The 22,476-nt window shown below is 61.1% G+C and overlaps 1 protein-coding gene across 1 annotated transcript; it reads left to right on the top strand.

The window, feature by feature from the left end:
* Positions 1–1,196: 1,196 nt before the first annotated feature.
* Positions 1,197–9,409, top strand: LOC125345725 (proline-rich protein 36-like). Its single transcript, XM_048337768.1, has 6 exons — positions 1,197–1,466; positions 3,570–3,878; positions 7,052–7,880; positions 8,211–8,426; positions 8,598–8,704; positions 9,197–9,409. The coding sequence occupies exons 1-6, from the start codon at positions 1,197–1,199 to the stop codon at positions 9,407–9,409; spliced, it is 1,944 nt and encodes a 647-aa protein (XP_048193725.1).
* The last annotated feature ends 13,067 nt before the right edge of the window (positions 9,410–22,476 follow it).

The raw sequence follows: 22,476 nt of genomic DNA, 5'->3' as shown, positions 1-22,476 counted from the left end.
GGGTTGTGGTTTTTAATCCATTCCATCTGACTATTCACGGGGCCATCGCAAAGGATTAATGAGATAACACTTGTAAAGCGATTGGCGGTAACCGGATGAAAAGCGCCTACAAATGCGAAGCCTTAGCATTAAGTCTCCCAGGAATCGCACGATGTGTGATGGCATGTCTGGTAATCTATACTTAATTGTGTAATTTTCTGGTGCCCAGAAGGTACACGCAGGCACAGATGAGTAAATCGGATTTCACTCCGTGAGGTCACTGGTCATTCACGTTTAATCACCCCCCCATTAACAAGGAAAGGTTCTTGTTTTGCCGTTCCCCCCGCCCCACCGTGCCTACACAGGTGCGCTGGGTCCCGAATGGGCTCATATCAACTGGGCAGGGCAGCAAGGCTTCCTATCGGGGTCCCCCCCCCCGCCTCTCCACCCTTCCCCAACAAACACCTGCTGGGCCATCAGAAACACTCGGGGCGTGGCCGGCGCACAGATAGCACCCACCCGCGAGAGACAGCCACCGGCCCTGGTGTGCAATTAACTACTACCCTGCAGGGCTGGCTCCGAGACAGGCTGTGGAGACGGCGGAGCGCGTCCCAGGGCCAGCACCTGCCCCCCTGCTCCTCCTGGCTGGGACGCACACGGGCACGGAGAGGGGGGACCCCAGCCTCTGGATGCGCACGCCTGAGCCCCGGAAAGGGCTGAGAAGGAAAGCCACCGCGGGGGCCCCAGAGAAGGGGCCCTGCCAGCAGGAGACCTTGCCGGTGGCTGTGAGTCAGAACACTGGTTTGACAGTTCCCACCCGGGACTGGGGACCCACGGTGAGCCAGCGCGGGGGTCAGCGCGGGGGTCAGCGCGGGGGTCAGCGCGGGGGTCAGCCTCCAAGTGGAAGCCAACTGGAGGAGGCCTCGCGGGGCCGCGCGGGGCTGGGGGGACCCACCTCGGCTACCCAGGCCCGGCCCGCCACAGAGGCCGGGTGTGACGCCGCAACGTCCCTAGTCCCTCACGCCCGCGCTGGCAGCCAGCGCACCCCTCGTCTCCCCCAGCCCCCTCGGTGCCCGCGCCCGGCCATCCCCACGGGGTAGAGGGGCGCCCCGCTCCGTGCCGGGGGCTCTGCGGGTGGGCGCGGCGGAGCGAGCTCTTGGCTCCCTTACAGAACGTGGGGGACCGTCGTTCCGCCCAAGCTTGAGAGGACGCCCGGAATGACGCCCCGCCAGATAGCGGCCGATAACGAGGACACCCGCCCCGGCGAAGCGGGGCCCCCGTGCCCGCTGGGGCGGGACGCATCGGACCATCTGGGTACACGGGGTCTTCGGCCCCCGCCCCGCCTCGCGCCGCCTCCTCCCGGGCCCGGTGCCAGGGGCTCCGCTGGCCCGGGGCCCGCGGCCCTGCCTGAGAAACTCCCTGCCGGCTCCGGAAGGCCGTCGGGAGACAAAGAGCCGCGCGAGCCGGGCCCGGCAGCTCGCCGGCAAGTATGGAGGCGTTCCCTGCAGACCTGCCGTGTCCCCCCACCCCGCCCGTCCCCCCCACCCGTGGGAGAAGCGGGAGCTCCAGCTTCTGGGCCGCGCCGCGCACCTGACCTCCTGCTCCAGCGCATTTGTTTTCAGGGCTCGTCCCCTGAGGACACCACCGCGCGACGGGCAGGGGCCCTGGGAGCGCCCCCCCCCCCCGGGACCGGGACCACGGTGGGCGCCCCGTGCAGCCGCCCCACCAGGACGGAGCTCTCAGCCCCCTCGGGCCGCGTCACGGGGGGCTGGCCCAGGTGGGGGCGGGCCACACGCCCGTCGCGGTGGAGGAAAGGCCGCAGGGTGCACGGCAGGCCCGTGGCCACGCCCTCCGCACTGCGTGTCCCGGCGGGTCTCTGCAAGGCTCCGCGCTCACCGCTGGGCTGGGAGCGAGCCTGTCCTCAGCCCCCCGCCCACCGCGGGACACGGACCACAGGGCCCGGCCACAGGGCACTGACCACAGGGCCCGGCCACAGGACACTGACCACAGGGCCCGGCCACAGGACACTGACCACAGGGCCCGGCCACAGGACACTGACCACAGGACACTGACCACAGGACACTGACCACAGGGCCCGGCCACAGGACACTGACCACAGGACACTGACCACAGGGCACTGACCACAGGGCCCCCCCGCACGTCCGCTGACGACGCTGCGGGGACTCCAGCAGAGGCCAGGCCGCGCCTCTGAGCTCCTGACGCGTTTCCTTGGGAAGTCAGTCAGCACCACCCGACCCGGGATCTGCTTCACAGGGACACGCGCATCCTCGCACACCTGACCTGCCATCTGCTTCAGTGACACGCGCGTCCTCACACACCCGACCTGCGCTCTGCTTCACAGTGACACACGCATCCTCACACACCCAACCTGCCATCTGCTTCACAGTGACACACGCGTCCTCACACACCTGACCTGCCATCTGCTTCACGGTGACACGCGCATCCTCGCACACCCGACCTGGGATCTGCTTCACAGGGACACGCGCGTCCTCACAGTGACACACGCATCCTCGCACACCTGACCTGCACTCTGCTTCACAGTGACACGCGCGTCCTCGCACACCTGACCTACCATCTGCTTCACAGTGACACGCGCGTCCTCACACAGCAGACCTGCGATCTGCTTCACAGTGACACACGCGTCCTCACACACCCTTCCTTACACACCCGACCTGGGATCTGCTTCACAGTGACACACGCGTCCTCACACATCCGACCTGCGCTCTGCTTCACAGTGACACACGCGTCCTCGCACACCCGACCTGCGATCTGCTTCACAGTGACACGTGCGTCCTCACAGTGACACACGCATCCTCGCACACCCGACCTGCGCTCTGCTTCACAGTGACACGCGCATCCTCGCACACCCGACCTGGGATCTGCTTCACAGTGACACACACGTCCTCACACACCCGACCTGCGCTCTGCTTCACAGTGACACACGCATCCTCGCACACCCGACCTGGGATCTGCTTCACAGTGACACACGCGTCCTCGCACACCCGACCTGGGATCTGCTTCACAGTGACACACGCGTCCTCACACACCCAACCTGTGATCTGCTTCACAGGGACACACGCGTCCTCACACACCTGACCTGCGCTCTGCTTCACAGTGACACACGCGTCCTCACACACCCGACCTGCGATCTGCTTCACGGTGACACACGCGTCCTCACACACCCCACCTGCGCTCTGCTTCACAGGGACACGAGGGTCCTCACACACCCTTCCTTACACACCCGACCTGGGATCTGCTTCACAGTGACACACGCGTCCTCACACACCCGACCTGCGATCTGCTTCACGGTGACACACGCGTCCTCACACAGCCGGACCCCACACGCCTCCCTCGACAGTATGTTTACATCTAACAGTCAGTAGGGTGGAGCTGTATACCCACATGCTCCCCACACACGCACGCACAAGCACACACACCCGGTACACACAACACACAGGCATGGGACACATGCACATCTGCCTAGGACATGCACACACACACACACAATGTACACCACAGACACACCCTCAGCACACACAGTGATAATGTACATGTGTTTCGTCATGCAGGCATGGTTCCTTCGCTCACCGCGCACCCACAGCACACAGAGGGAGGAGCGCACGGCAGAGCCCGGTGTGATGGAGAGGCCGTGTGCCCATCCCCACGTGCGCTCGCCCCCAGAGGACACCGGAGCCGTGAAGACACAGTCCGCACTCGCCCGGCTCTCTCCATGTGCCCAGCACGTGGCAGGCCGCACGCGTGTGCTGGGGACTCGAGGCTCTGGGGACCTCACGAGCAGTCCAGGGGCCGAGCCGGAGGCCAGCGGCCATCTCCCGACCTGCAGTGCTCGTGAATATGCAAGTGGTGATAATTACCGTGTGAGCCTCCATTCATTCATTGACTGGCCTGCCATGGTGACAGCTGCTCAGACCTTACGGCTGGGTTGAGGGCAGAGCGTTAGACTAAGAAAGCCTTCCTTATCCTAGGCTTCCTTCCTTATCCTAGGGGTTCTTCAGTCCCGATGTCTAGGTGCAGTAAGATGGACCAACAACACAGCACAACTATCAGGAATACGGCCTTGGGGGTTCTGGGCTCCCTAGAGTTCCACCACTCAGCTCCTTCAGCCCCTGGGGCTCCGGTGCATGCGTCAGCTGGGGAGGACAACAGTAAGGACCGGCATAAATACCCCCTACCTCCACCTCCAACTGGGGTGGGTGGCGTCGGAAGGAAGCAGCCTTGAAGCTGTCTGGGGAAGACCGACAGGGCCGAGCAGAATGGGCAGGTGTGCAGGCAGAGTGGGGGCTGGAGGAGTTATGACAAGAGGAACATTCTAGAACCACCGGGTCAGACTACACAAGGGAGGTCCCTAAATGAAAGGCTGGCTGTCACCTGCATGTTGATACAGAAATCTCGATCTCAAGAGCCGTAGACCCCATGTTGCCCCAAGTGCTGAATGGACCCAGACCGCCCTGGGGCACACATCCCACTGAGCCCACACAGCCCACCAACCTCTGCAGGGCTCAGGTCCAGGACCCCTGGGGCAGAGAGTCCTGCAACCTCTTCCTGAAGCTCCCCAGTGAGCCCTCATTGGAAAGCTGAGGAAACTGAGCCGGGGAAAAGAAGGTGATATCCTCAAGGTCAAATGGCAGGCCTTGTCAGACTCAGCACTGCCCCCAAGTCCCCTCCATGGAGCCCAAGGGGGCAGCACAGACCCGGGCACCATCCTGGCCCCACCCAGGGCCCTCTTTTCTCACCTCTTACCCCCCTCTGGTACTCTGCCTCTGTCTTCACAAGAAGCTAGAGCCAAAGGCTCAACCACAGGCAGCAGAGATGCACTGGCAAGTGGCAGGCTGTTGATCCCTGAGACGCATGGCGTCTCCCTGTGTGCGCTGCCCTCCTTCCCTCGCCTCCCTCTCTGCCCTCCTCCCAGGTCCCTGTCCTCACACATCATCTCAGGGTGCAAAGAGCCAGTCAAATAAATGCTATCCAGATGAGAATAGGAGTTCATGTTTCCAGATCCAGATGCACAGCAGGACAGAGGGGCACTGCTCTCAGAGCAGGGCACACGCTCCAAGGTCAAAGGCATTAGAGAGTGTTTACATCCCCGTGCCGCTGCTTGACATCTTGTGGCAAATTAGGTAACTTCTGAGCAGCTATAATTGTACAATCCAATACTGCAGGCGTGAGACAAGGAGAGTTTGAGTTCCTGAATCCGCCCTCTGCCAATGCTGGGTATTTTTATAACTGACCAAATCCTGGGGTGAGCAGGAGCCCATGATTCATGAGCTGTCTCCAGACAAGGAGGTGGGGCAGATGCCAGCACAGACCTGACGCCCATGCAGACCTGACCACTGCAGACCTGAACACGGCAGACCCTGCCATGCAGACCCTGAACACTGCAGACCCTGCCCACTGCAGACCCTGCCCACTGCAGACCCTGCCCACTGCAGACCCTGCCATGCAGACCCTGAACACTGCAGACCCTGCCCACTGCAGACCCTGAACACGGCAGACCCTGCCAACACAGACCCTGCACACGAAGACACTGCCAACTGTGGACCTGCCCACGCAGACCCTGAACACTGCAGACCCTGAACACTGCAGACCCTGAACACTGCTGACCCTGCCCACGCAGACCCTGAACACTGCAGACCCTGCACACTGCTGACCCTGCCCACGCAGACCCTGAACACTGCAGACCCTGCACACTGCTGACCCTGCCCACGCAGACCCTGAACACTGCAGACCCTGAACACTGCAGACCCTGAACACTGCAGACCCTGCACACTGCTGACCCTGCCACGCAGACCCTGAACACTGCAGACCCTGAACACTGCAGACCCTGAACACTGCAGACCCTGAACACTGCAGACCCTGCCCACTGCAGACCCTGAACACTGCAGACCCTGCCCCCTACAGACCCCGCCCACTGCAGACCCTGAACACTGCAGACCCTGAACACTGCAGACCCTGCACACTGCTGACCCTGCCCACGCAGACCCTGAACACTGCAGACCCTGAACACTGCAGACCCTGCACCAGCACAGACCCTGCCCATTACAGACCCTGCCACGCAGACCCTGAACACTGCTGACCCTGCCAACACAGACCCTGCACACGAAGACACTGCCAACTGCGGACCCTGCCCACTGCAGACCCTGCCCACTGCAGACCCTGACCACTGCAGACCCTGCCCACTGCAGACCCTGCCCACTGCAGACCCTGCCCACTGCAGACCCTGCCCACGCAGACCCTGAACACTGCAGACCCTGCCCACGCAGACCCTGAACACTGCAGACCCTGCACACTGCAGACCCTGCCCACTGCAGACCCTGCCCACGCAGACCCTGAACACTGCAGACCCTGCACACTGCAGACCCTGCCCACTGCAGACCCTGCCCACTGCAGACCCTGCCCACTGCAGACCCTGCCCACGCAGACCCTGAACACTGCAGACCCTGCACACTGCTGACCCTGCCCACTGCAGACCCTGCCCACTGCAGACCCTGCCCACTGCAGACCCTGCCCACTGCAGACCCTGCCCACGCAGACCCTGAACACTGCAGACCCTGCACACTGCTGACCCTGCCCACGCAGACCCTGAACACTGCAGACCCTGAACACGGCAGACCCTGCCCATTACAGACCCTGCCACGCAGACCCTGAACACTGCTGACCCTGACAACACAGACCCTGCACACGAAGACCCTGCCCACGCAGACCCTGAACACTGCAGACCCTGAACACTGCAGACCCTGCCCACTGCAGACCCTGCCCACTGCAGACCCTGCCCACTGCAGACCCTGCCCACTGCAGACCCTGCCCACTGCAGACCCTGCCCACTGCAGACCCTGCCCACTGCAGACCCCGCCCACTGCAGACCCTGCCCACTGCAGACCCTGCCCACGCAGACCCTGAACACTGCAGACCCTGCACACTGCTGACCCTGCCCACGCAGACCCTGAACACTGCAGACCCTGAACACGGCAGACCCTGCCCATTACAGACCCTGCCACGCAGACCCTGAACACTGCTGACCCTGACAACACAGACCCTGCACACGAAGACCCTGCCCACGCAGACCCTGAACACTGCAGACCCTGAACACTGCAGACCCTGCCCACTGCAGACCCTGCCCACTGCAGACCCTGCCCACTGCAGACCCTGCCCACTGCAGACCCTGCCCACTGCAGACCCTGCCCACTGCAGACCCCGCCCACTGCAGACCCTGCCCACTGCAGACCCTGCACCAGCACAGACCCTGACCACTGCAGACCCTGCCCACTGCAGACCCTGCCCCCTACAGACCCCGCCCACTGCAGACCCTGCCCCCTACAGACCCCGCCCACTGCAGACCCTGCCCACTGCAGACCCTGCACCAGCACAGACCCCGCCCACTGCAGACCCTGCCCACTGCAGACCCTGCACCAGCACAGACCCTGCCCACTGCAGACCCTGCCCACTGCAGACCCTGCCCCCTACAGACCCTGCCCACAGCAGACCCTGCCCCCTACAGACCCCGCCCACTGCAGACCCCGCCCACTGCAGACCCTGCCCACTGCAGACCCTGCCCACTGCAGACCCTGCCCACTGCAGACCCTGCCCACTGCGGACCCTGCACCAGCACAGACCCTGCCCACTGCAGACCCTGCCCACTGCAGACCCTGCCCACTGCAGACCCTGCCCACTGCAGACCCTGCCCACTGCAGACCCTGCACCAGCACAGACCCTGCCCACTGCGGACCCTGCACCAGCACAGACCCTGCCCACTGCGGACCCTGCACACTGCAGACCCTGCCCACTGCAGAACCTGCCCACGGCAGAACCTGCTACAGCCAAGCCGGGCCTACAGAACAAGCACATGCACGTGGGGACCCACCGTGCTGAGGCATGAAGGGTGGCTTGCGGGTGACAGGAAGAGGGCCGTCCCCAGGACAGCCACAGGCCAACGCAGCTCAGAGATCACTCGGTGCCGCAAGGCAGCCAGCTGCCATGGGCGACAGCCAGAGGGGAGACCAGGGATCTACCCACAGAGGAACCTGGCTCTCGGCCCAGCTTCGTCATTGATCTGTCTTGTAATGCCGTCATTGTTCTTCCCTGGGCCTCAGTTTCCCCATCTGAGGGTGGAACACAAGGGGATTAAATACCAGGATGTGGAACTTGCTAGAACTTGCTAGAGGTGCTTTGCCCTACTGGGGCCACACCCGCAGCTCGCTTGCTCACGCTTTCTCTGGGCGACAGTGTCTTCGCGGGGGCAGCCTTCCAACCCGCGATCCGCCCGCTTCCGTCTCGCAAGAGCCTGTGGTCTCGGGTGTGCGCCACGGCCTCCCGCGCGTCTGTCCCTCCAGACTCAGAGCGGTCCCTGAGGCACAGCAGCAGCGAGGCACCGCGACTCGCACCCGTGGCCTTCGCGCCGCTTCGTGAAAGTGTGCGACGGCGTCTTTCCCTTCGACCGTGGGACGACTGCTGAGACCCGACAAGCCACGCTCCCGGCGGCGTGACTTCGCACTCCGGACAGCTACCCAGAGACAGAGGGGAGACCCGGGCTCAGGGCGGCCCGGCTCGTCCGGCCTGCGCGAGGGGCGTTCTGTTTCTAGGCCACAGTGACCCACGGCTCACGTCCCGGCACGAGGAGCCCCGAGCCCGCGCCGGCGACGGGCAGGGGATCCAGCGCTTTGGGCCACGCGCCACGGCCGGCTTTCTGGTGGCTCACGGGAGGTAAGAATCTCGTGGGCCTTCCTGCCCAGACTGGCTTCAAACCTTGAGCCTCAGATCTCGGCCTCCTGGGGTCGCCCGCACCCCGCCCTTCTCCCCTCCTCTGCGTAAGCGCTCTTACGTCGGGCGCACTTCCCTGGGGAGACGCGTCCATTTCCACGGCCTCCCGAACCCCATCTCCTACGACCTCAGGGGAACCACGGCACACGCCCGCACACTCCCGAGTGGACGGAGTGCCGGAGAAGCCCCTGGAGTCCACCCCTGCTTGTTGTGCCGGAACAGATGGCTCTGCCCAGCTGAGGCCGGGACCGCCTCCCCGCGTCCGTCCACCCGCGCCCGCCACCGACCGACCGGCCCCACACCAGCCGGAGCCCAGGCTGCTCAGGCCCCGCGCGGGTGGTCGGCCCACCCCCCCACCCCCCGTGCGGACCTTCCCTCCAGCGGCTCGGGGGCCCGCTTGTTATGACGCATTGTGTCTCAGACTCCTACAGGCTCTGAGCAGCAGCTGGCACCGGGGCCCCCATTGTGCAGGGAGGAGGAGGCCTCGGTGCCGGACTTCCGAGCAGCCCCGGCTGAAGGTCAGCCCGGGAGGGGACGAGGCCCGGGCCGGCGGGGTGAGCCAGAGCCTCCGGGAACTGAACGTGCCTTTGTTGGGCGGCGCGAAGGTCAGACGCTGCCATTTGAGATCGCCTAGACACGCGGGGCGCCCCGTGCGGGGAGGGGGGGCCGCGCGGGCTGGACGGTCAGCCCCTCCCCCCCCCCCGGCCTGGCCGCTGTGCTCGCGAGCTCCTCTGATGGGGCGCGGATGGGGCACGGATGGGGCGCGGATGGGCCGCGGATGGGGCGCGGATGGGCACGGATGGGGCACGGATGGGGCACGGATGGGGCACGAGTGGGGTCTCTCCGCACTGAGTGCCCGCCCCGCGCGCCAGCGGCCTTCCGCGTGGAAGGGACCCCAACACAGCCGCAAGCACCGGGGCCGGGGGAGACGTAGCCGCGGGTGGATTCCACCTGCAGCCTCCGTGAACGAGGAAGCGAGCGAGAGAGACAGCCGTCTCCAGCGGGGCCCTAACCCTCTCGGGGCCCGCCCCAGCTTCAACAGCCGCTCTCGCCGTGACGTGAGCCCGCCGCCCGCCCGGCCCCGCGCCCCCTCCTCCTCTCTCGCCACCCTCCATCCGGGGGCGTCGGGCCTGCCTGCCCGCCCGCCCGCCCTTCCGTGCAGGGCACGGGGTGGGCAGTGGGCTGCGTCTCCTTTAGGAAGCCCTCTTCTCAGCCTCCAAACCGCTGAGACGGTGTCACGCCGGGCCTGTCCCCCCCCTCGCCCCCCCATCGCCCCCCCCCGATCCTGAGCCCCTCTGGGGGCCACCCCTGCCACGGGCGCCTGACGGGGGTCCGCAGCCCCGGGCCCGCACTGCTGGAAGGCCGTCTGGGAGATGAACACCGGCGCCACGCAGATCCGCGCACCCGCAAGCGCCAGCCAGGAGGCGGCCAGAGCAGGCGCTTACGCTGTTAGATCAGCACAGCCGTGACGGGGCGCGGCTCCGACCGGCGGGCCCGGCAGGCTCGCTGCTGGCTGTCTACCCCAGCAAAAGAAATGAAGTCCGTCTGCCCAAGAGATGCCCACACGGCCCTGCTTCCGTGAGCCTTGTCCACAGACGCCAAGAAACAGAAACCATGCGGGTATCCGGGGATCGATGACTAGACGAGGGAAGCGTGGCCTATGCACGCGATGAGGCCATTCGGCCGTTACAGGGCATGACGTTCCGCCGTTTGCCGACACTTGGGGAGAGCTGGACGCCGTGTTGTTAGGTAAAATCGGCCACACACACACACACACACACACGGGTGGGGTGGAAACGCGGAGAGCAGAGTAGAAGGGTGGTTTCAGAGGATGAGGAGAACCGGGGAAGGGGAGGAGACAAGAGAGACGCGGTCCCCGAGCCTAACCGTATAGTTAAATAATAAATAACAGGAGCGATTCCGGGTGTCCCGAGGCATACTGACAGCACCCCGGGAGCGGTGCAGAGAATACTCCGGCACACCTGCAAGGAAGGAGCGTGACTGTGCCCCTCGTAAAGAAAAGACAGAGGCTCAAGGTGCTGCAAAGAGGTGAAACTGGAGTCGGAGCGCATCACAGGGTGCCAGCTCAGTACCATTGCCGTAAGCACCGATACAGAACCGAAAACAGCAGAGGTCAGCCACCTTCCCCTCGCCAAGCCAGACCCGCCCCACTGGTCCAACTTCACCACCTCCGCCCTCCTCCTCCTCCCTCCCCTCCCCCCTCCCCTCCCCCCTCCCCCCCTCCCCCATCCCCCCCTCCCACCGCCCTTCTGACGGCTGCCTCCTCCCCAGGGCTCGGGCCTAATGCAGTGGCTTATTGATCTCTTTGGGAACGGACCGTACAGAGCCAGTGTGGAGGCCCGCGCAGCCCAGAACGCCCCTCCAAAGGCTTCCGTGCCTTTCCACCACAAAACCAGCTGGAGGAAGGGTCCGGATCAGACGCCCCGGCTGGATGAGCCCCAGGCCCGGAGCTGCGACTCCACACACCCCCCACCACCACCACCACCCCCCCCCCCGGCCTCCCAGGCCCAGTCAGCTCTGATTCACAGCAGCCTGCCGGGCCGTGTGCAGACAAGCTCCACGTCGGGGCCGGCCTTGGGCCAGCACGCCCTCTCAGCCTCAAACATTCCTCCACCTTCCCCCGGTGCACGCCCATGTTTGCCCAGCTTCAAGGCCTCGCTCTCCCCACTCTTGCCTTTGTCTTGAGGGTCCCCAGGAGGTCAGCTTCCCTAGGAGGCCCCCCACCTCTCAAGGGGGGGAAGCAGAGATGCAATCCTACTGATAACACGCCCTTCTCTGTTAGTACAGCTCCCAGGGCAAAGAGCAGCGCTTGATCCACCCAAACAACCCTGGGTAAGCAAACGCTCCACCGAAGACCTTAGGCAGCCAGACCTTCCCCGGCGCTGTGGGAGAAGCCAAGATAAGGTGGCGAGGTCCCAGCCCCGGCGGGGCACCCCATCCTGCACGAGCTTCTTTGTGTCTCAGAGCCAAGCCCCGGGGAGGCCCCTTTATGGAGGGAGGGGGCCGTAGTAAAGGCTGAGGGAGGAAGAAAGTCCTCGGTCCTCAAAAGCAAACCACTGTGCTGCGTGCCCCGGCTCTGAGCGCTTTACAGGGAGTGGATTTATTTCCTTCTTATCTCCAGCTTGGGGGGGGGGGGCGAGGCAAGGCGTGTGCACCGACAGGTGTTACGCTCTTCAGACAGGCAGGTGGCGGCCACTCCTCCCTCCCTCCCTCCCCTCCTGCAGCCTGCAAGGCCACCGTCCTCTCCGCGGGGAGCTCCGGGCAGCGGGCAGCAAGCGTGTGTGAGCGATAGAAACGCCCCACCGTCAGTGACGGTGATGGCTGTGCACCTCTAACTACACCAGCGCCCTGAATGTCACACTGCAAAAAAGGGGATGAAGCCATAAAGCAAAACCAGTGGGGTCCAAGCAGGTTCACGCCCGCCCCTTGCCTTCCGCCTGGGACTCCTCCCTCTGAGCTCGTCCACAGACCAACCTACCTTCCTCACCACCCTTCCTACGCTTGCTCCAGGTCCCTGCAGGCCACAAGCTCCAGGGTGCCGAGGTGTAGACTCACGCTCTGTCCCTAGACCCAGGTCAACTGTTAGGGAGGAGACACTGACCAAGTCAGTGGGCAACTGGACCGGTGAGTAGAGAGATGGACGAATGGATGAATGAAGGGAGGATAAACGATGGGTAGATGGATAGGTGGATGGGTGAACAGGTGGATGAACAGGCGGGTGAACGCGTGAGATGGGGGATGGAGAGGCGAGGGGATGAACCGGGTGATGCATGGGTGGAGGGTAGATGAACGGATGGGTGGTAAGTAGGTTCGATGGGTACATGGATGAGTGTCCGGATGAAGAGGGATGGGTGCATTGCTGGATAGGAAGATAGGTGGTAAGTGGATGGATGTGTGGAGGAGGAAGATGGATAAGCATGTGGATGGAGGTCTATGGGTACATAGATGGATGGGTGGATGGGTGGATGGTTGGGTGGTGATTAGATGGATACGTGGGTGGGTAGATAGAGAGATGGATGAGTGGATAAACAGATTCGATGGATGCATAGAAGAATGCGTGAATGAAGATGGATGGGTGCATAAATGGACAAGTGGATGGATGGATGGGTGGATGGATGGATGGGTGGATGGATGGATGAATGGATGGACAGGTGACTAGGTGGATGGACAGATGGCGGGTATATAGATGGGATTCTTTTTTTTTCCTAATGCAAAAGCAAGGCAAGGCTTTATTCAAGCGAGCTGCAACTCGGGCCTCGTCCTACCCACCGACACAGCGGAGGTTAGGAGGGAGCCTCTAGCTGCGATTACAAAGAGCTTATAAAGGCAAAGAACAAAGTTACAACAATCAGGTGTTCAAGCAAGCAAGATTAGGACACAGGTACAAATCTGATTGGCTCAGGGCTCGAGGCATTCTGGGGGCGGTCAGAGTTAAGCATTCCCAGCGGTTAGAGTTCTAGACCGGCTGGGCCCTAATAAGCTTGTCCTGGTTTGCTCACAGGGCCTGCTTATCTCAGGTTCACGTGGTAAAGTGGGGTTTGTGTGGTAAAGTGGGGTCAGACTTCAAAGTCTGGCACTTCATTTCCCCCTTTTTTCTTTGGTACCTTGAGAGCCAATCATGGATCCATTCTGTCCATTTCAATGGCTTGCCTGTCTAGGGGATGATATAGAGATAAGGCATGGGCCAATAGGGCCCAAAGTAGTAACCAAAAACAACTCTGGTCCCTTGGTTTTAAAGTGGGGCTGATGGGTGAAGATCATCCATCTTCTGTAGCTTCTTCAGGCTGACTGAGGGGTGTTGACCTTACCTGGCCAGAAACCTATAGCCTTAGTCTACTTTACCAAGGGACTGCCAGATTACTTCAAACTGGAAATTAACTTTCAGCTATACAGGCTTACCATTAGCTATATAACGTTTAAGATACGAATGTCAGCAACAAAACAATACATGAACTTCTCAGCTGTGCTTAGCTGGGATTCTTATCCTCATCCCCACAGGGAGCTTTAGCCATGCGCTAAGAACCGTAGGCACACCCTGCAAGGACAGTCACATCTAAGGAGACAAGGGAAGCTCGGGAGCCACTGAATCTAAGAACCATCACGCCACCCCACCCTAGCCGAACTGGTCCCCGCCGCACCTCTGCCTAGCAGGAGCCATAGGGAGGGCGACGCAGAGAGTCCAGGTGCAGACTAGACTGCCATCTTCCAGAATGCCTCCCCCACTTCCTCCCTCCCCCATCTCAGCATACCCCGGGCATGCCCCGCTCTCTCACTGCTAGAGGACCAGGGACACTCATATAACAAGATTCCTTCTCTATGTCTTTCATTACCTCACCCCCCAATATCGAAGGAAGGAGGAGGTGGAGGAGGAGGGAAAAGAAAAGAGAGAACAGAATCGAGTCAGAAGGCAAATGCACACTGAATCAAAGGGGAGCCCAGAGTCCTGGGTGACAAATCCCGGGAGCCGGGTGAGCTCACCGCCTCCGAAGGAGGAGGCGCGAGGGCCCCGGTGGGTCAGCAGTGACTCAGACCCATGAAGAGCTTTGTCTCTTGTCACAATGGTGGGACAGTGAACAGCCCCATGCAGAACAAAGCAGTTCTGTGGAGCAGCCACGGCGCAGAGGGCAGCGCCGGGGACTGAGCGCCGGGGACAGACGGGAAAGTCAAGTGTAGGCTGAGGGTCCGCGTAAGTGCAGAATCATTTCGGGTCTTCCAAAAGGCAAGTGCTCACCGTGGGCCGAACACAAGGCTGGGAGAGCGAGAGAGCGACACAAGGGGACAGCCGTGTGACTGCCCAGAGCCTGGCCCGGCGCTCCCCCACCTCCCTGCCCCCCCCCCCCCGCAGCCCAAGCCGGACCCGAATCCCAACACGGGGCGGAGAGATGCCCTTGCAATAGGACCCTCTTCCCACACGAGCCCAGGGAAGGGGTCCGACCCCTCGCGGAGAGGCACAAGGCCCACGGTGTCCGTGCACACGGCCGCCAGAGCACCTGGCAGCAAGCACCCGCCTCCGCCAGTGCCGCGGGCGCGGGGGGGGGGGGGGTGCCCAACCCGGGGGGAGTGCCCAGCCCAGCCCGGGGGGAGTGCCCAGCCCGGGGGGGGGTGCCCAGCCCGGGGGGAGTGCCCAGCCCGGGGGGGGGTGCCCAGCCCGGGGGGGGGGGTGCCCAGCCCGGGGGGGGGGGTGCCCAGCCCGGGGGGAGTGCCCAGCCCGGGGAGAGTGCCCAGCCCGGGGGGGGGGTGCCCAGCCCGGGGGGAGTGCCCAGCCTGGGGGGAGAGTGCCCAGCCCAGCCCTGGGGGAGTGCCCAGCCCAGCCCAGCCGGCCAGAGAGGAGCTCCACTCCCGAGAGCCGACAGCCCGCCATCGCAGCCTGGCCCGTCTCTCGCTTGCCTGCTGCGTGACCACGGCCCGGCCACGGTGCCCTGGACCACGCGGGCCACTAAACGAAGGGCTTCGTGCTATGGCGGCTCACGCAGAGCGCCTCTGAGCAAGGAGGTCCTCCCCACGCGCGCCCAGACGGCTGTGCGGGCGTCCCTAAGGCTCCAGCTCCATGCCCTTAAGTCCCCCTCCGCGGCCTCGCCCCGCCCCCTCCGGCCTCGCCCCGGCCCCTCTGGCCTAGCCACGCCCCTCCGCGCCCTCGCCACGCCCCCTCTGCACTCTCGCCCACGCCCCCTCCCCGCCCTCGCCCCGCCCCTCCGCGCCCTCGCCCCGCCCCCTCCCGCCCTCTCCCCGCCCCTTCCCACCCTCGCCCCGCCCCCTCCACGCCCTCGCTCATGGAGGCCGCCGGCCGTTCTCGCCCTCCCCTCCAGCGCTCCGGGTGACTCGGGCTCCCGCTTGGTGTCGCGGGATCTCACCTGACTGACTCTGCGGTTCCCACACGGAAGCTCTCCGATTGAGGGGAGGCGCTGCACCCCGCGCGCGGCCTCCGAGGGGACCCCGGGGCCCAGCCCTCAGCCGCGGCCGTTCTCTCGGGGTGGGCAAGGGCGCGGGGGCCACAGCAGGAACCTCTGGGAAGACCAGGACCCCGTGGGCCCGCGGTCCACAGACGCTCAGGCCAGGGCGCGCGCACGCACACGCGCACGCACGCACGCCACCATGTCACCCCAGAGAGCCATCCTGTGCCCAAGGGACCAGGGCCACAGGCACGGCCGGGTTGGACAAGACAGCTAGCGTGCTCCCCGCGCCCGCGCCCCGGCCTCGGCGTGCTCCCCGCGCCCGCGCCCCGGCCTCGGCGTGCTCCCCGCGCCCGCGCCCCGGCCTCGGCGTGCTCCCCGCGCCCGCGCCCCGGCCTCGGCGTGCTCCCCGCGCCCCGGCCTCGGCGTGCTCCCCGCGCCCGCGCCCCGGCCCCCGGCGTGCTCCCCGCGCCCCGGCCTCGGCGTGCTCCCCGCGCCCGCGCCCCGGCCTCGGCGTGCTCCCCGCGCCCGCGCCCCGGCCTCGGCGTGCTCCCCGCGCCCGCGCCCCGGCCTCGGCGTGCTCCCCGCGCCCGCGCCCCGGCCTCGGCGTGCTCCCCGCGCCCGCGCCCCGGCCTCGGCGTGCTCCCCGCGCCCGCGCCCCGGCCTCAGCGTGCTCCCCGCGCCCGCGCCCCGGCCTCCCGGGCCTCGGGTTGAGTGCTCAGAGCGCGAGCAAGGCTGATCACAGCCGGCCCCGTGCTCCCCCAGTGACACGCGCGTGTCCGCGCGTCAGGAAGACAGACAGGATGACGGGCACGGTCCTTTTCCTGAGCGCTTAAAGCCGATCGTTATTTCCGGGCCGTTCTAGAAACGACTCCAGCGCGCAGCCTCGGGGACTCGAGCGCACGCGAGACATCGGGGCTGAGTGTCGGGGTGGCCACCAGCCCCCGTCACCTCCCTGTCAGGGGAGCTGAGGAACACCGTGCAAGCGACGCCCCTGAAGAACCGACGTCCTCGCCCTGTGTCCGGGACCCCCGCGCCCCGGCCCGAGAGGTGCTCAGGGGTCCTGAGCAGGACAGGGGCACCCGGGGGCGGGGGGGGGGGGTGGGGGGGTGAGCTGTGAACCTGGCTGGTTTCACAGGACAGAGACCTTGCAACGTGGGGGGGGGGGGGACCTCGAGGGAGGCATTGCCCCATGATGCCTTATGAGTAAAGAAGATGGTGGAGTGTAAAGCTCACAGAAACCTCTGATACAGACAATACACAAGTGACCGGATCCACGCGCACACACACACGTCTCCAACGCCCCTGCCGGCTTTGCAAGCTCTCCGCACCCACCTCTCTGGAGCTGTGTGACTCGGGGCAGCAGCTTTACCTTTCTGAACCCCCGTGTCCTCCTCTGCAAACAACCCGGACTTTCTAGAACGTAGACGATGGGAAGGCAGCCCTCCTCCATCTCCGTGAACTCCATGAGAGCTGGCGGACGGACCGTATTACACGCGCGCTTACTCTACGGCGCACCTTTATTGTGAAACCTCGCCTGTAAGACTTCTTACAAGTGGAAGCCCTTCTGTCGATCGAGATCCGGGTTCCCGGCTGTCCTTTGCACGTCTAGCCGGGTCTGCTGCCGCCTGCCCGCCGTTGCATCGCAGACATCTCCCGCGTGAGGGGACAGGGCCAAATCCAGTGTCTTGATATAATATACAGCGCTGAAGAAAACCTTCCTGTGCTTAGCGTTTGGTTATTTAAGACTCCCGGGACGAGCGGCTGGCTTAGCGACGGCTGGGTCGAGTGATTTAAAGATGAGGGTTGTTGATAAAAGGCAATAAAGTTACTTCCAGAAAATCACACTCACATCTGCGTATGAGTGTGCCACACTGACTTGGCCAGCAAGTCTAGCTCTGATCTCACCGTCTGGTGTCAGCCAACTGGATCCCCAAAATAAGACCTCTTTAGTTTAGGGGGAATTATGTGTCTATTGGCAGGCTGAACATTTTATTTATTTTTATCGGTCACTTACTTCTGGAAAGTGTCTGTTAACACCAATCATTCTTCTCCTAGGATGCTCAATGTTTTCTTATTGATTTTTGAGCGCATGTAAGGTTTTGAACTTTCTGTCTGCCGTATGTGGATATTTTTCCAGTACATTTTCTTTTTCTTTTTTTTTTTTTTTGATGTTTTCTTTTTCCACATGAAATTACTGAAGCCAGGGGTGGGGTTGGGAAGGCAAAGGAGATGATGCAAAGGCCCACGTGGACCAAGTTGCATTGCACTCACACGCTGCTCTGCTGGAGGGTAACTCCTGTCAACAACTACTTAAAGACAAGAACAAAGTAAAAAGGACACACGAATGATTAATTTTGCTTTTCCGTAGGAAGCAGAATTCTAAATTCCTTTCCTAATAGTTGTCTAGTGTCCTGGTTCTGTTCTTTGAGTAGCCTGTTCTTTCCCTATCGATGTGAAAAATTTAGCTTGAACAACAAAAAATGAGTGCTGGCTCTGTTTGCCAGTGTCCTTTTTCTGTTCTGACCACCTACATGATTTTCATGAATACTTCCTCACAACTTCATCCTGACAGAGCAGAAGAGACTATCATGGGTTTTCTTTCCCCCAAAACATTGTCTCTTTCCATGTATTCGTTCATTTCTCTAATTTAAGATCTGTTGCCTGCTTCGGACAAGACCTGAACATGATTTCAGTTGGAACCACATAATTTTTTTAATTATTTATGAGAAAAATATCTTTATAAAATGGACTCTTTCCACTGGGAAATTTGGTGTATCTTCCTATCTAGTCACATAGAAAGTGTTTGGTGTCACATCGTTCTGTGCATTCCTTAAATTTGTTCCAAGTTGGTTTTTTGGTGTTGTTTTTTGGGGGGTGGGTGGGTAAGTGATGTGTGTGTGCGTGTGTGCGTGTGTGCGCGTGTGTGTGTGTGTAAACAAGCACACACACCGGTCTTGGAGCTTGGACTCAGGGCCTGGGCACTGTCCCTGAGCTTTTTGCTCAAGGCTGGCACTCTACCACGTTAGCCACAGCTCCACTTCCAGCTCTTAGTGGTTAATTTGAGCGAGGTAAACGTCTCATGGTTTTCCTACCCAGGCCGGCTTTGAACCTGGATCGTCATATCTTAGCCTCCTGTAGGTAGAATTGCAGGCGTGGGACACCGGTGCCGGCTGCTCTGAGTTGCTTCCTATGCTGCTCTGCATGTGATCCTTCCTCCTTCATGTTTGCGGGCCGGTAGAGACCAATGGGTGGCACACCTTCGGGGAAATACTTTTATGTCGTGACTAGCTGACGTCGCACAAACTATGGATTGCAGTAGCGCTTTCTTTCTCTGGAATTCTCGCAGGGAGACCAGCGAAACACGTACACGTCGCGACCCCTCTGCCTGCCTTCCTTCTGGGTGCTGCTTGAAACCACAGGCTTTGCACCTACCACACAAGCATGCTGCTACAAAGCTGCGCCCAGCTTCCTCCGCTTCTCTACAACTTGGAGATCAGTGTTGAAGTGGCAGTGTGGCCTTTCTTGTTCCATTCTTGACATTAAGGGCTATCTCTTCACTGTTCTCATTGTAATGGCGGTGGTAGGTTTTAATTTAAGACAGATGATTAATCAAATAAGGAAAGAATAATTCTTTTCCCTTTATGAACACAGCCTTTTTTAAAAAAAACAGTTTAGATGGACATTTTTCTGTCATTTGTGCCTACGAGTAGGATAAAATGTATGAATAGTATTCTACATTAAACCAGCATCTTATTTATGAGATAAATCCTTATTGGAATCGGGGTGTGATCGTATTTCCGTAGTCTGTTGGGTTGATTAAACAAAATTCTAGTTACAATCTAATGTACCCATGAAGATAAGTGAGCTTGGGTTGTAATTTTCACACAACTTTGATCGAGATTAATATGCAAATTACGCTACAGCTGAGAAGGCAGACCTGGTTTTAAAAAGCGTCTGGTGTACAAAACGCCTTAGCTGCAATGTCTTTTTTTTTTTTTTTTTTTTTTTTGGCCAGTCCTGGGCCTTGGACTCAGGGCCTGAGCACTGTCCCTGGCTTCTTTTTGCTCAAGGCTAGCACTCTGCCACTTGAGCCACAGCGCCGCTTCTGGCCGTTTTCTGTATATGTGGTGCTGGGGAATTGAACCTAGGGCCTCATGTATCCGAGGCAGGCACTCTTGCCACTAGGCTATATCCCCAGCCCCTGCAATGTCTTTAAACACGTAAGAAATTTGTTTTGGATAGGTGTGGTGGTACGCGCAATTCCCGCACTCGCGAGCGTGAGGTCCAGACCAGCCTGTGCGGTTTAGTGAGGTCCCGGCCCAACAAAGCGGGACCCCAGGGGCTCACGCCTGTCAGCCTAGCTACTCAGGAGGCTGAGAGCTGAGGCTCTGGGTTCAAAACCAGCCCGGGAAGACAAATCCAAGAGACTCGAGAGACTCTTATCTCTAGTAACCAGCAAAAATCCAGAAGGCCTGGATCAAGCGGTACAGGAGGAGCCTTGAGCAAAAACCTGAGTAAGAGCACATGACCTGAGTCCAAGCCCTAGCACCAGCAAAAAAAAAAAAAGAAAAAATAGAAAAATAAAAGTAAGCAAGCAAACAAACAAAAGGAATCAGGCTAACTTTGCAAAACAAGTTTGGAAGAAAAGTTATTTTGTGTTTGCATATTTATATAACATTAAAAAAAAAATCGGGCTGGGAATATGGCCTAGTGGCAAGAGTGCCTGCCTCGGATACACGAGGCCCTAGGTTCGATTCCCCAGCACCACATATACAGAAAACGGCCAGAAGGGGCGCTGTGGCTCAAGTGGCAGAGTGCTAGCCTTGAGCGGGAAGAAGCCAGGGACAGTGCTCAGGCCCTGAGTCCAAGGCCCAGGACTGGCCAAAAAAAAAAAAAAAAAAAAAAATCTGTTTCCTGAGAACGTAAGCGTGTTCCACTGGTAGTGTCTGAATTCTGGAACCATGTTTTCTTGACAACATATAAATTTTATTCTAATGATATTTATCTCCTCATGCTTTGAACACCTTATTGAACCAGTTTTGTCAATTTGTTCTCCCTTTTCGTTAATGTACTTATTTCAAATTACTATGTGGAATCGTCGCTATCTATGGGGTGCTGCGGCTTCAGAATGCAATGCGATTCACGGACGGTGAAGTGAGGCCAGCTGAGTCCAGAGGCTGCGGAGACTCACCAAATCCGTCGCCATCCTATTCGTTCGCATCTTCTACCTGGATCAATTTGCACCGACGCGTGTACGTCTTTCTCTACTTTGGAACGCTGGGTCTTTTTTCTTTTTCGTTTGGCTTCTTGGATGCCCTCACTCTTGTCCCGGCAATGGGTTTGTGGACTGGCAATCTACCTGTGGGTGTCCGTCTTCTCCACCGCGTTCCTTCCGTGCACGGCGCTGGTTCTCCCCCCCCCCCCCGGGAGTGCTGGTGGGAAGAGGCGTTTCCACTCCCTCCCTGGTGCCGGTCACCTCCCTGCGTGACCATTTCCCCACGCGGCGGCCCTTACAAAGCTGACGACGAGCAAGCCCAGGGCACACGGGCTACGCAGCGTGGCGACCGCGGGCCGGGTCTTCCTGACGCCAGCTGGATGCTCTGACTTGGGCCAGGCAGGTGTGCTCTGCCGCCATGGCCCTCTCCGTCTGACTCTTTGTCCCTCGGTCTCTGTCTCCGTCCCGTGTCCTCCCTCCCTCCCTCCCTCCCTCGATTGCTCTGCTGCTCTAGCTATCTCTATAGTGATCTCTCTCTCTCTGTCTGAAAACATGAAACAGAAGCAAAACTTTTCTTCCCGAAAAATCCCTGCTCCAAACTATTACAGCTGTGCTCTCCGATTCCACAGCTTCTCAGCTAGAACCTGGTCCCCACGCACACGCGCACACGCACGCGCACACACACGCACACGCACACGCCGGCGCGTCTCAGAACCCCTTCCTCTGCCACGGGGATGGAAAGCACAGAGGACTCCTGGTGAGGACCGAGCCACCAGCCCCCCCCCCCCCCGCACCTGCCGCGCCCCGTCCGCCATTGCCCACGGCCAGCACGCCAGCGGGCGCCTACGAGTCACCCACGGAACGAGGGTCCGCGTTAAGACAAAGCCCATCTCCAGCCCTCCTGGGGCCCCTTTTCTCCAAGTCCACATGGGCGCCGACTGTGGGACGCGGCTCCCTGCGGCTCCCTGCGGCTCCCGGTCCCTCTGACCCGCTCCGACGAGCGAAGCGGGAGCCACGGGGCTCCGCGTGGGGAGCAAGGGCGCTGTGAATCCAAGGGGGCGTCGGGGAGGGCAGATGCCCCTCGTGGCTGCCCCACAATGCTCGGCGCCTGACAGCCAAGGCTGGCGCCCTGTGACGTCACAGGTTAAGGTACCCTGGGCACCTCTGTCGGGGAGGGGGCGCCCCACCCTGGTCAGCCAGTCACTGCTCTAAAACAATGCCAACGGGAGACAAAGTTATTTCGACCCGCTCAGAGACCGAAAGGCCTTGACTGCTCTGCGGCAGACAATAGGAGCAAAGACTGGAAACGGGGAGGAAGGAAAACACGATTAAATCACAGGGGTGACGGCAAATCAATAGGAGCAGAGCGCGATCGATGCGCCCTGGCCGGGGGTAACGGGGAGGGCTCGCGCACGCGTTCAGGTCGCTTCAGGACCGTTTCCTGTCCACGTCAGACGGAGACAGATTTAGGAGAACCACGTCGGGTGGGGGGCTGCCATCTGCTTCAACGTCTAATTAGATTCTCTGAGTGCGGTTATGTCTTTTTCTTCCTCCTTAATTCACATGATGGTC

This window comes from Perognathus longimembris, chromosome 2 (assembly GCF_023159225.1).
Source record: "Perognathus longimembris pacificus isolate PPM17 chromosome 2, ASM2315922v1, whole genome shotgun sequence".
Taxonomy (NCBI): domain Eukaryota; kingdom Metazoa; phylum Chordata; class Mammalia; order Rodentia; family Heteromyidae; genus Perognathus; species Perognathus longimembris.
The sequence above is the reverse complement of the archived record's forward strand: the minus strand, read 5'-3'. Positions and strand labels throughout refer to the sequence as shown.

Excerpts from the sequence above, each read along its gene's own strand:
- LOC125345725 (XM_048337768.1), top strand. The coding sequence starts at position 1,197 with ATGACGCCCCGCCAGATAGCGGCCGATAACGAGGACACCCGCCCCGGC. Across the intron at positions 7,881-8,210 it reads CATGCACGTGGGGACCCACC|CTCGCTTGCTCACGCTTTCT; the intron begins GTGCTGAGGCAT and ends CCACACCCGCAG. Across the intron at positions 8,427-8,597 it reads CTTCGCGCCGCTTCGTGAAA|GCCACAGTGACCCACGGCTC; the intron begins GTGTGCGACGGC and ends TTCTGTTTCTAG.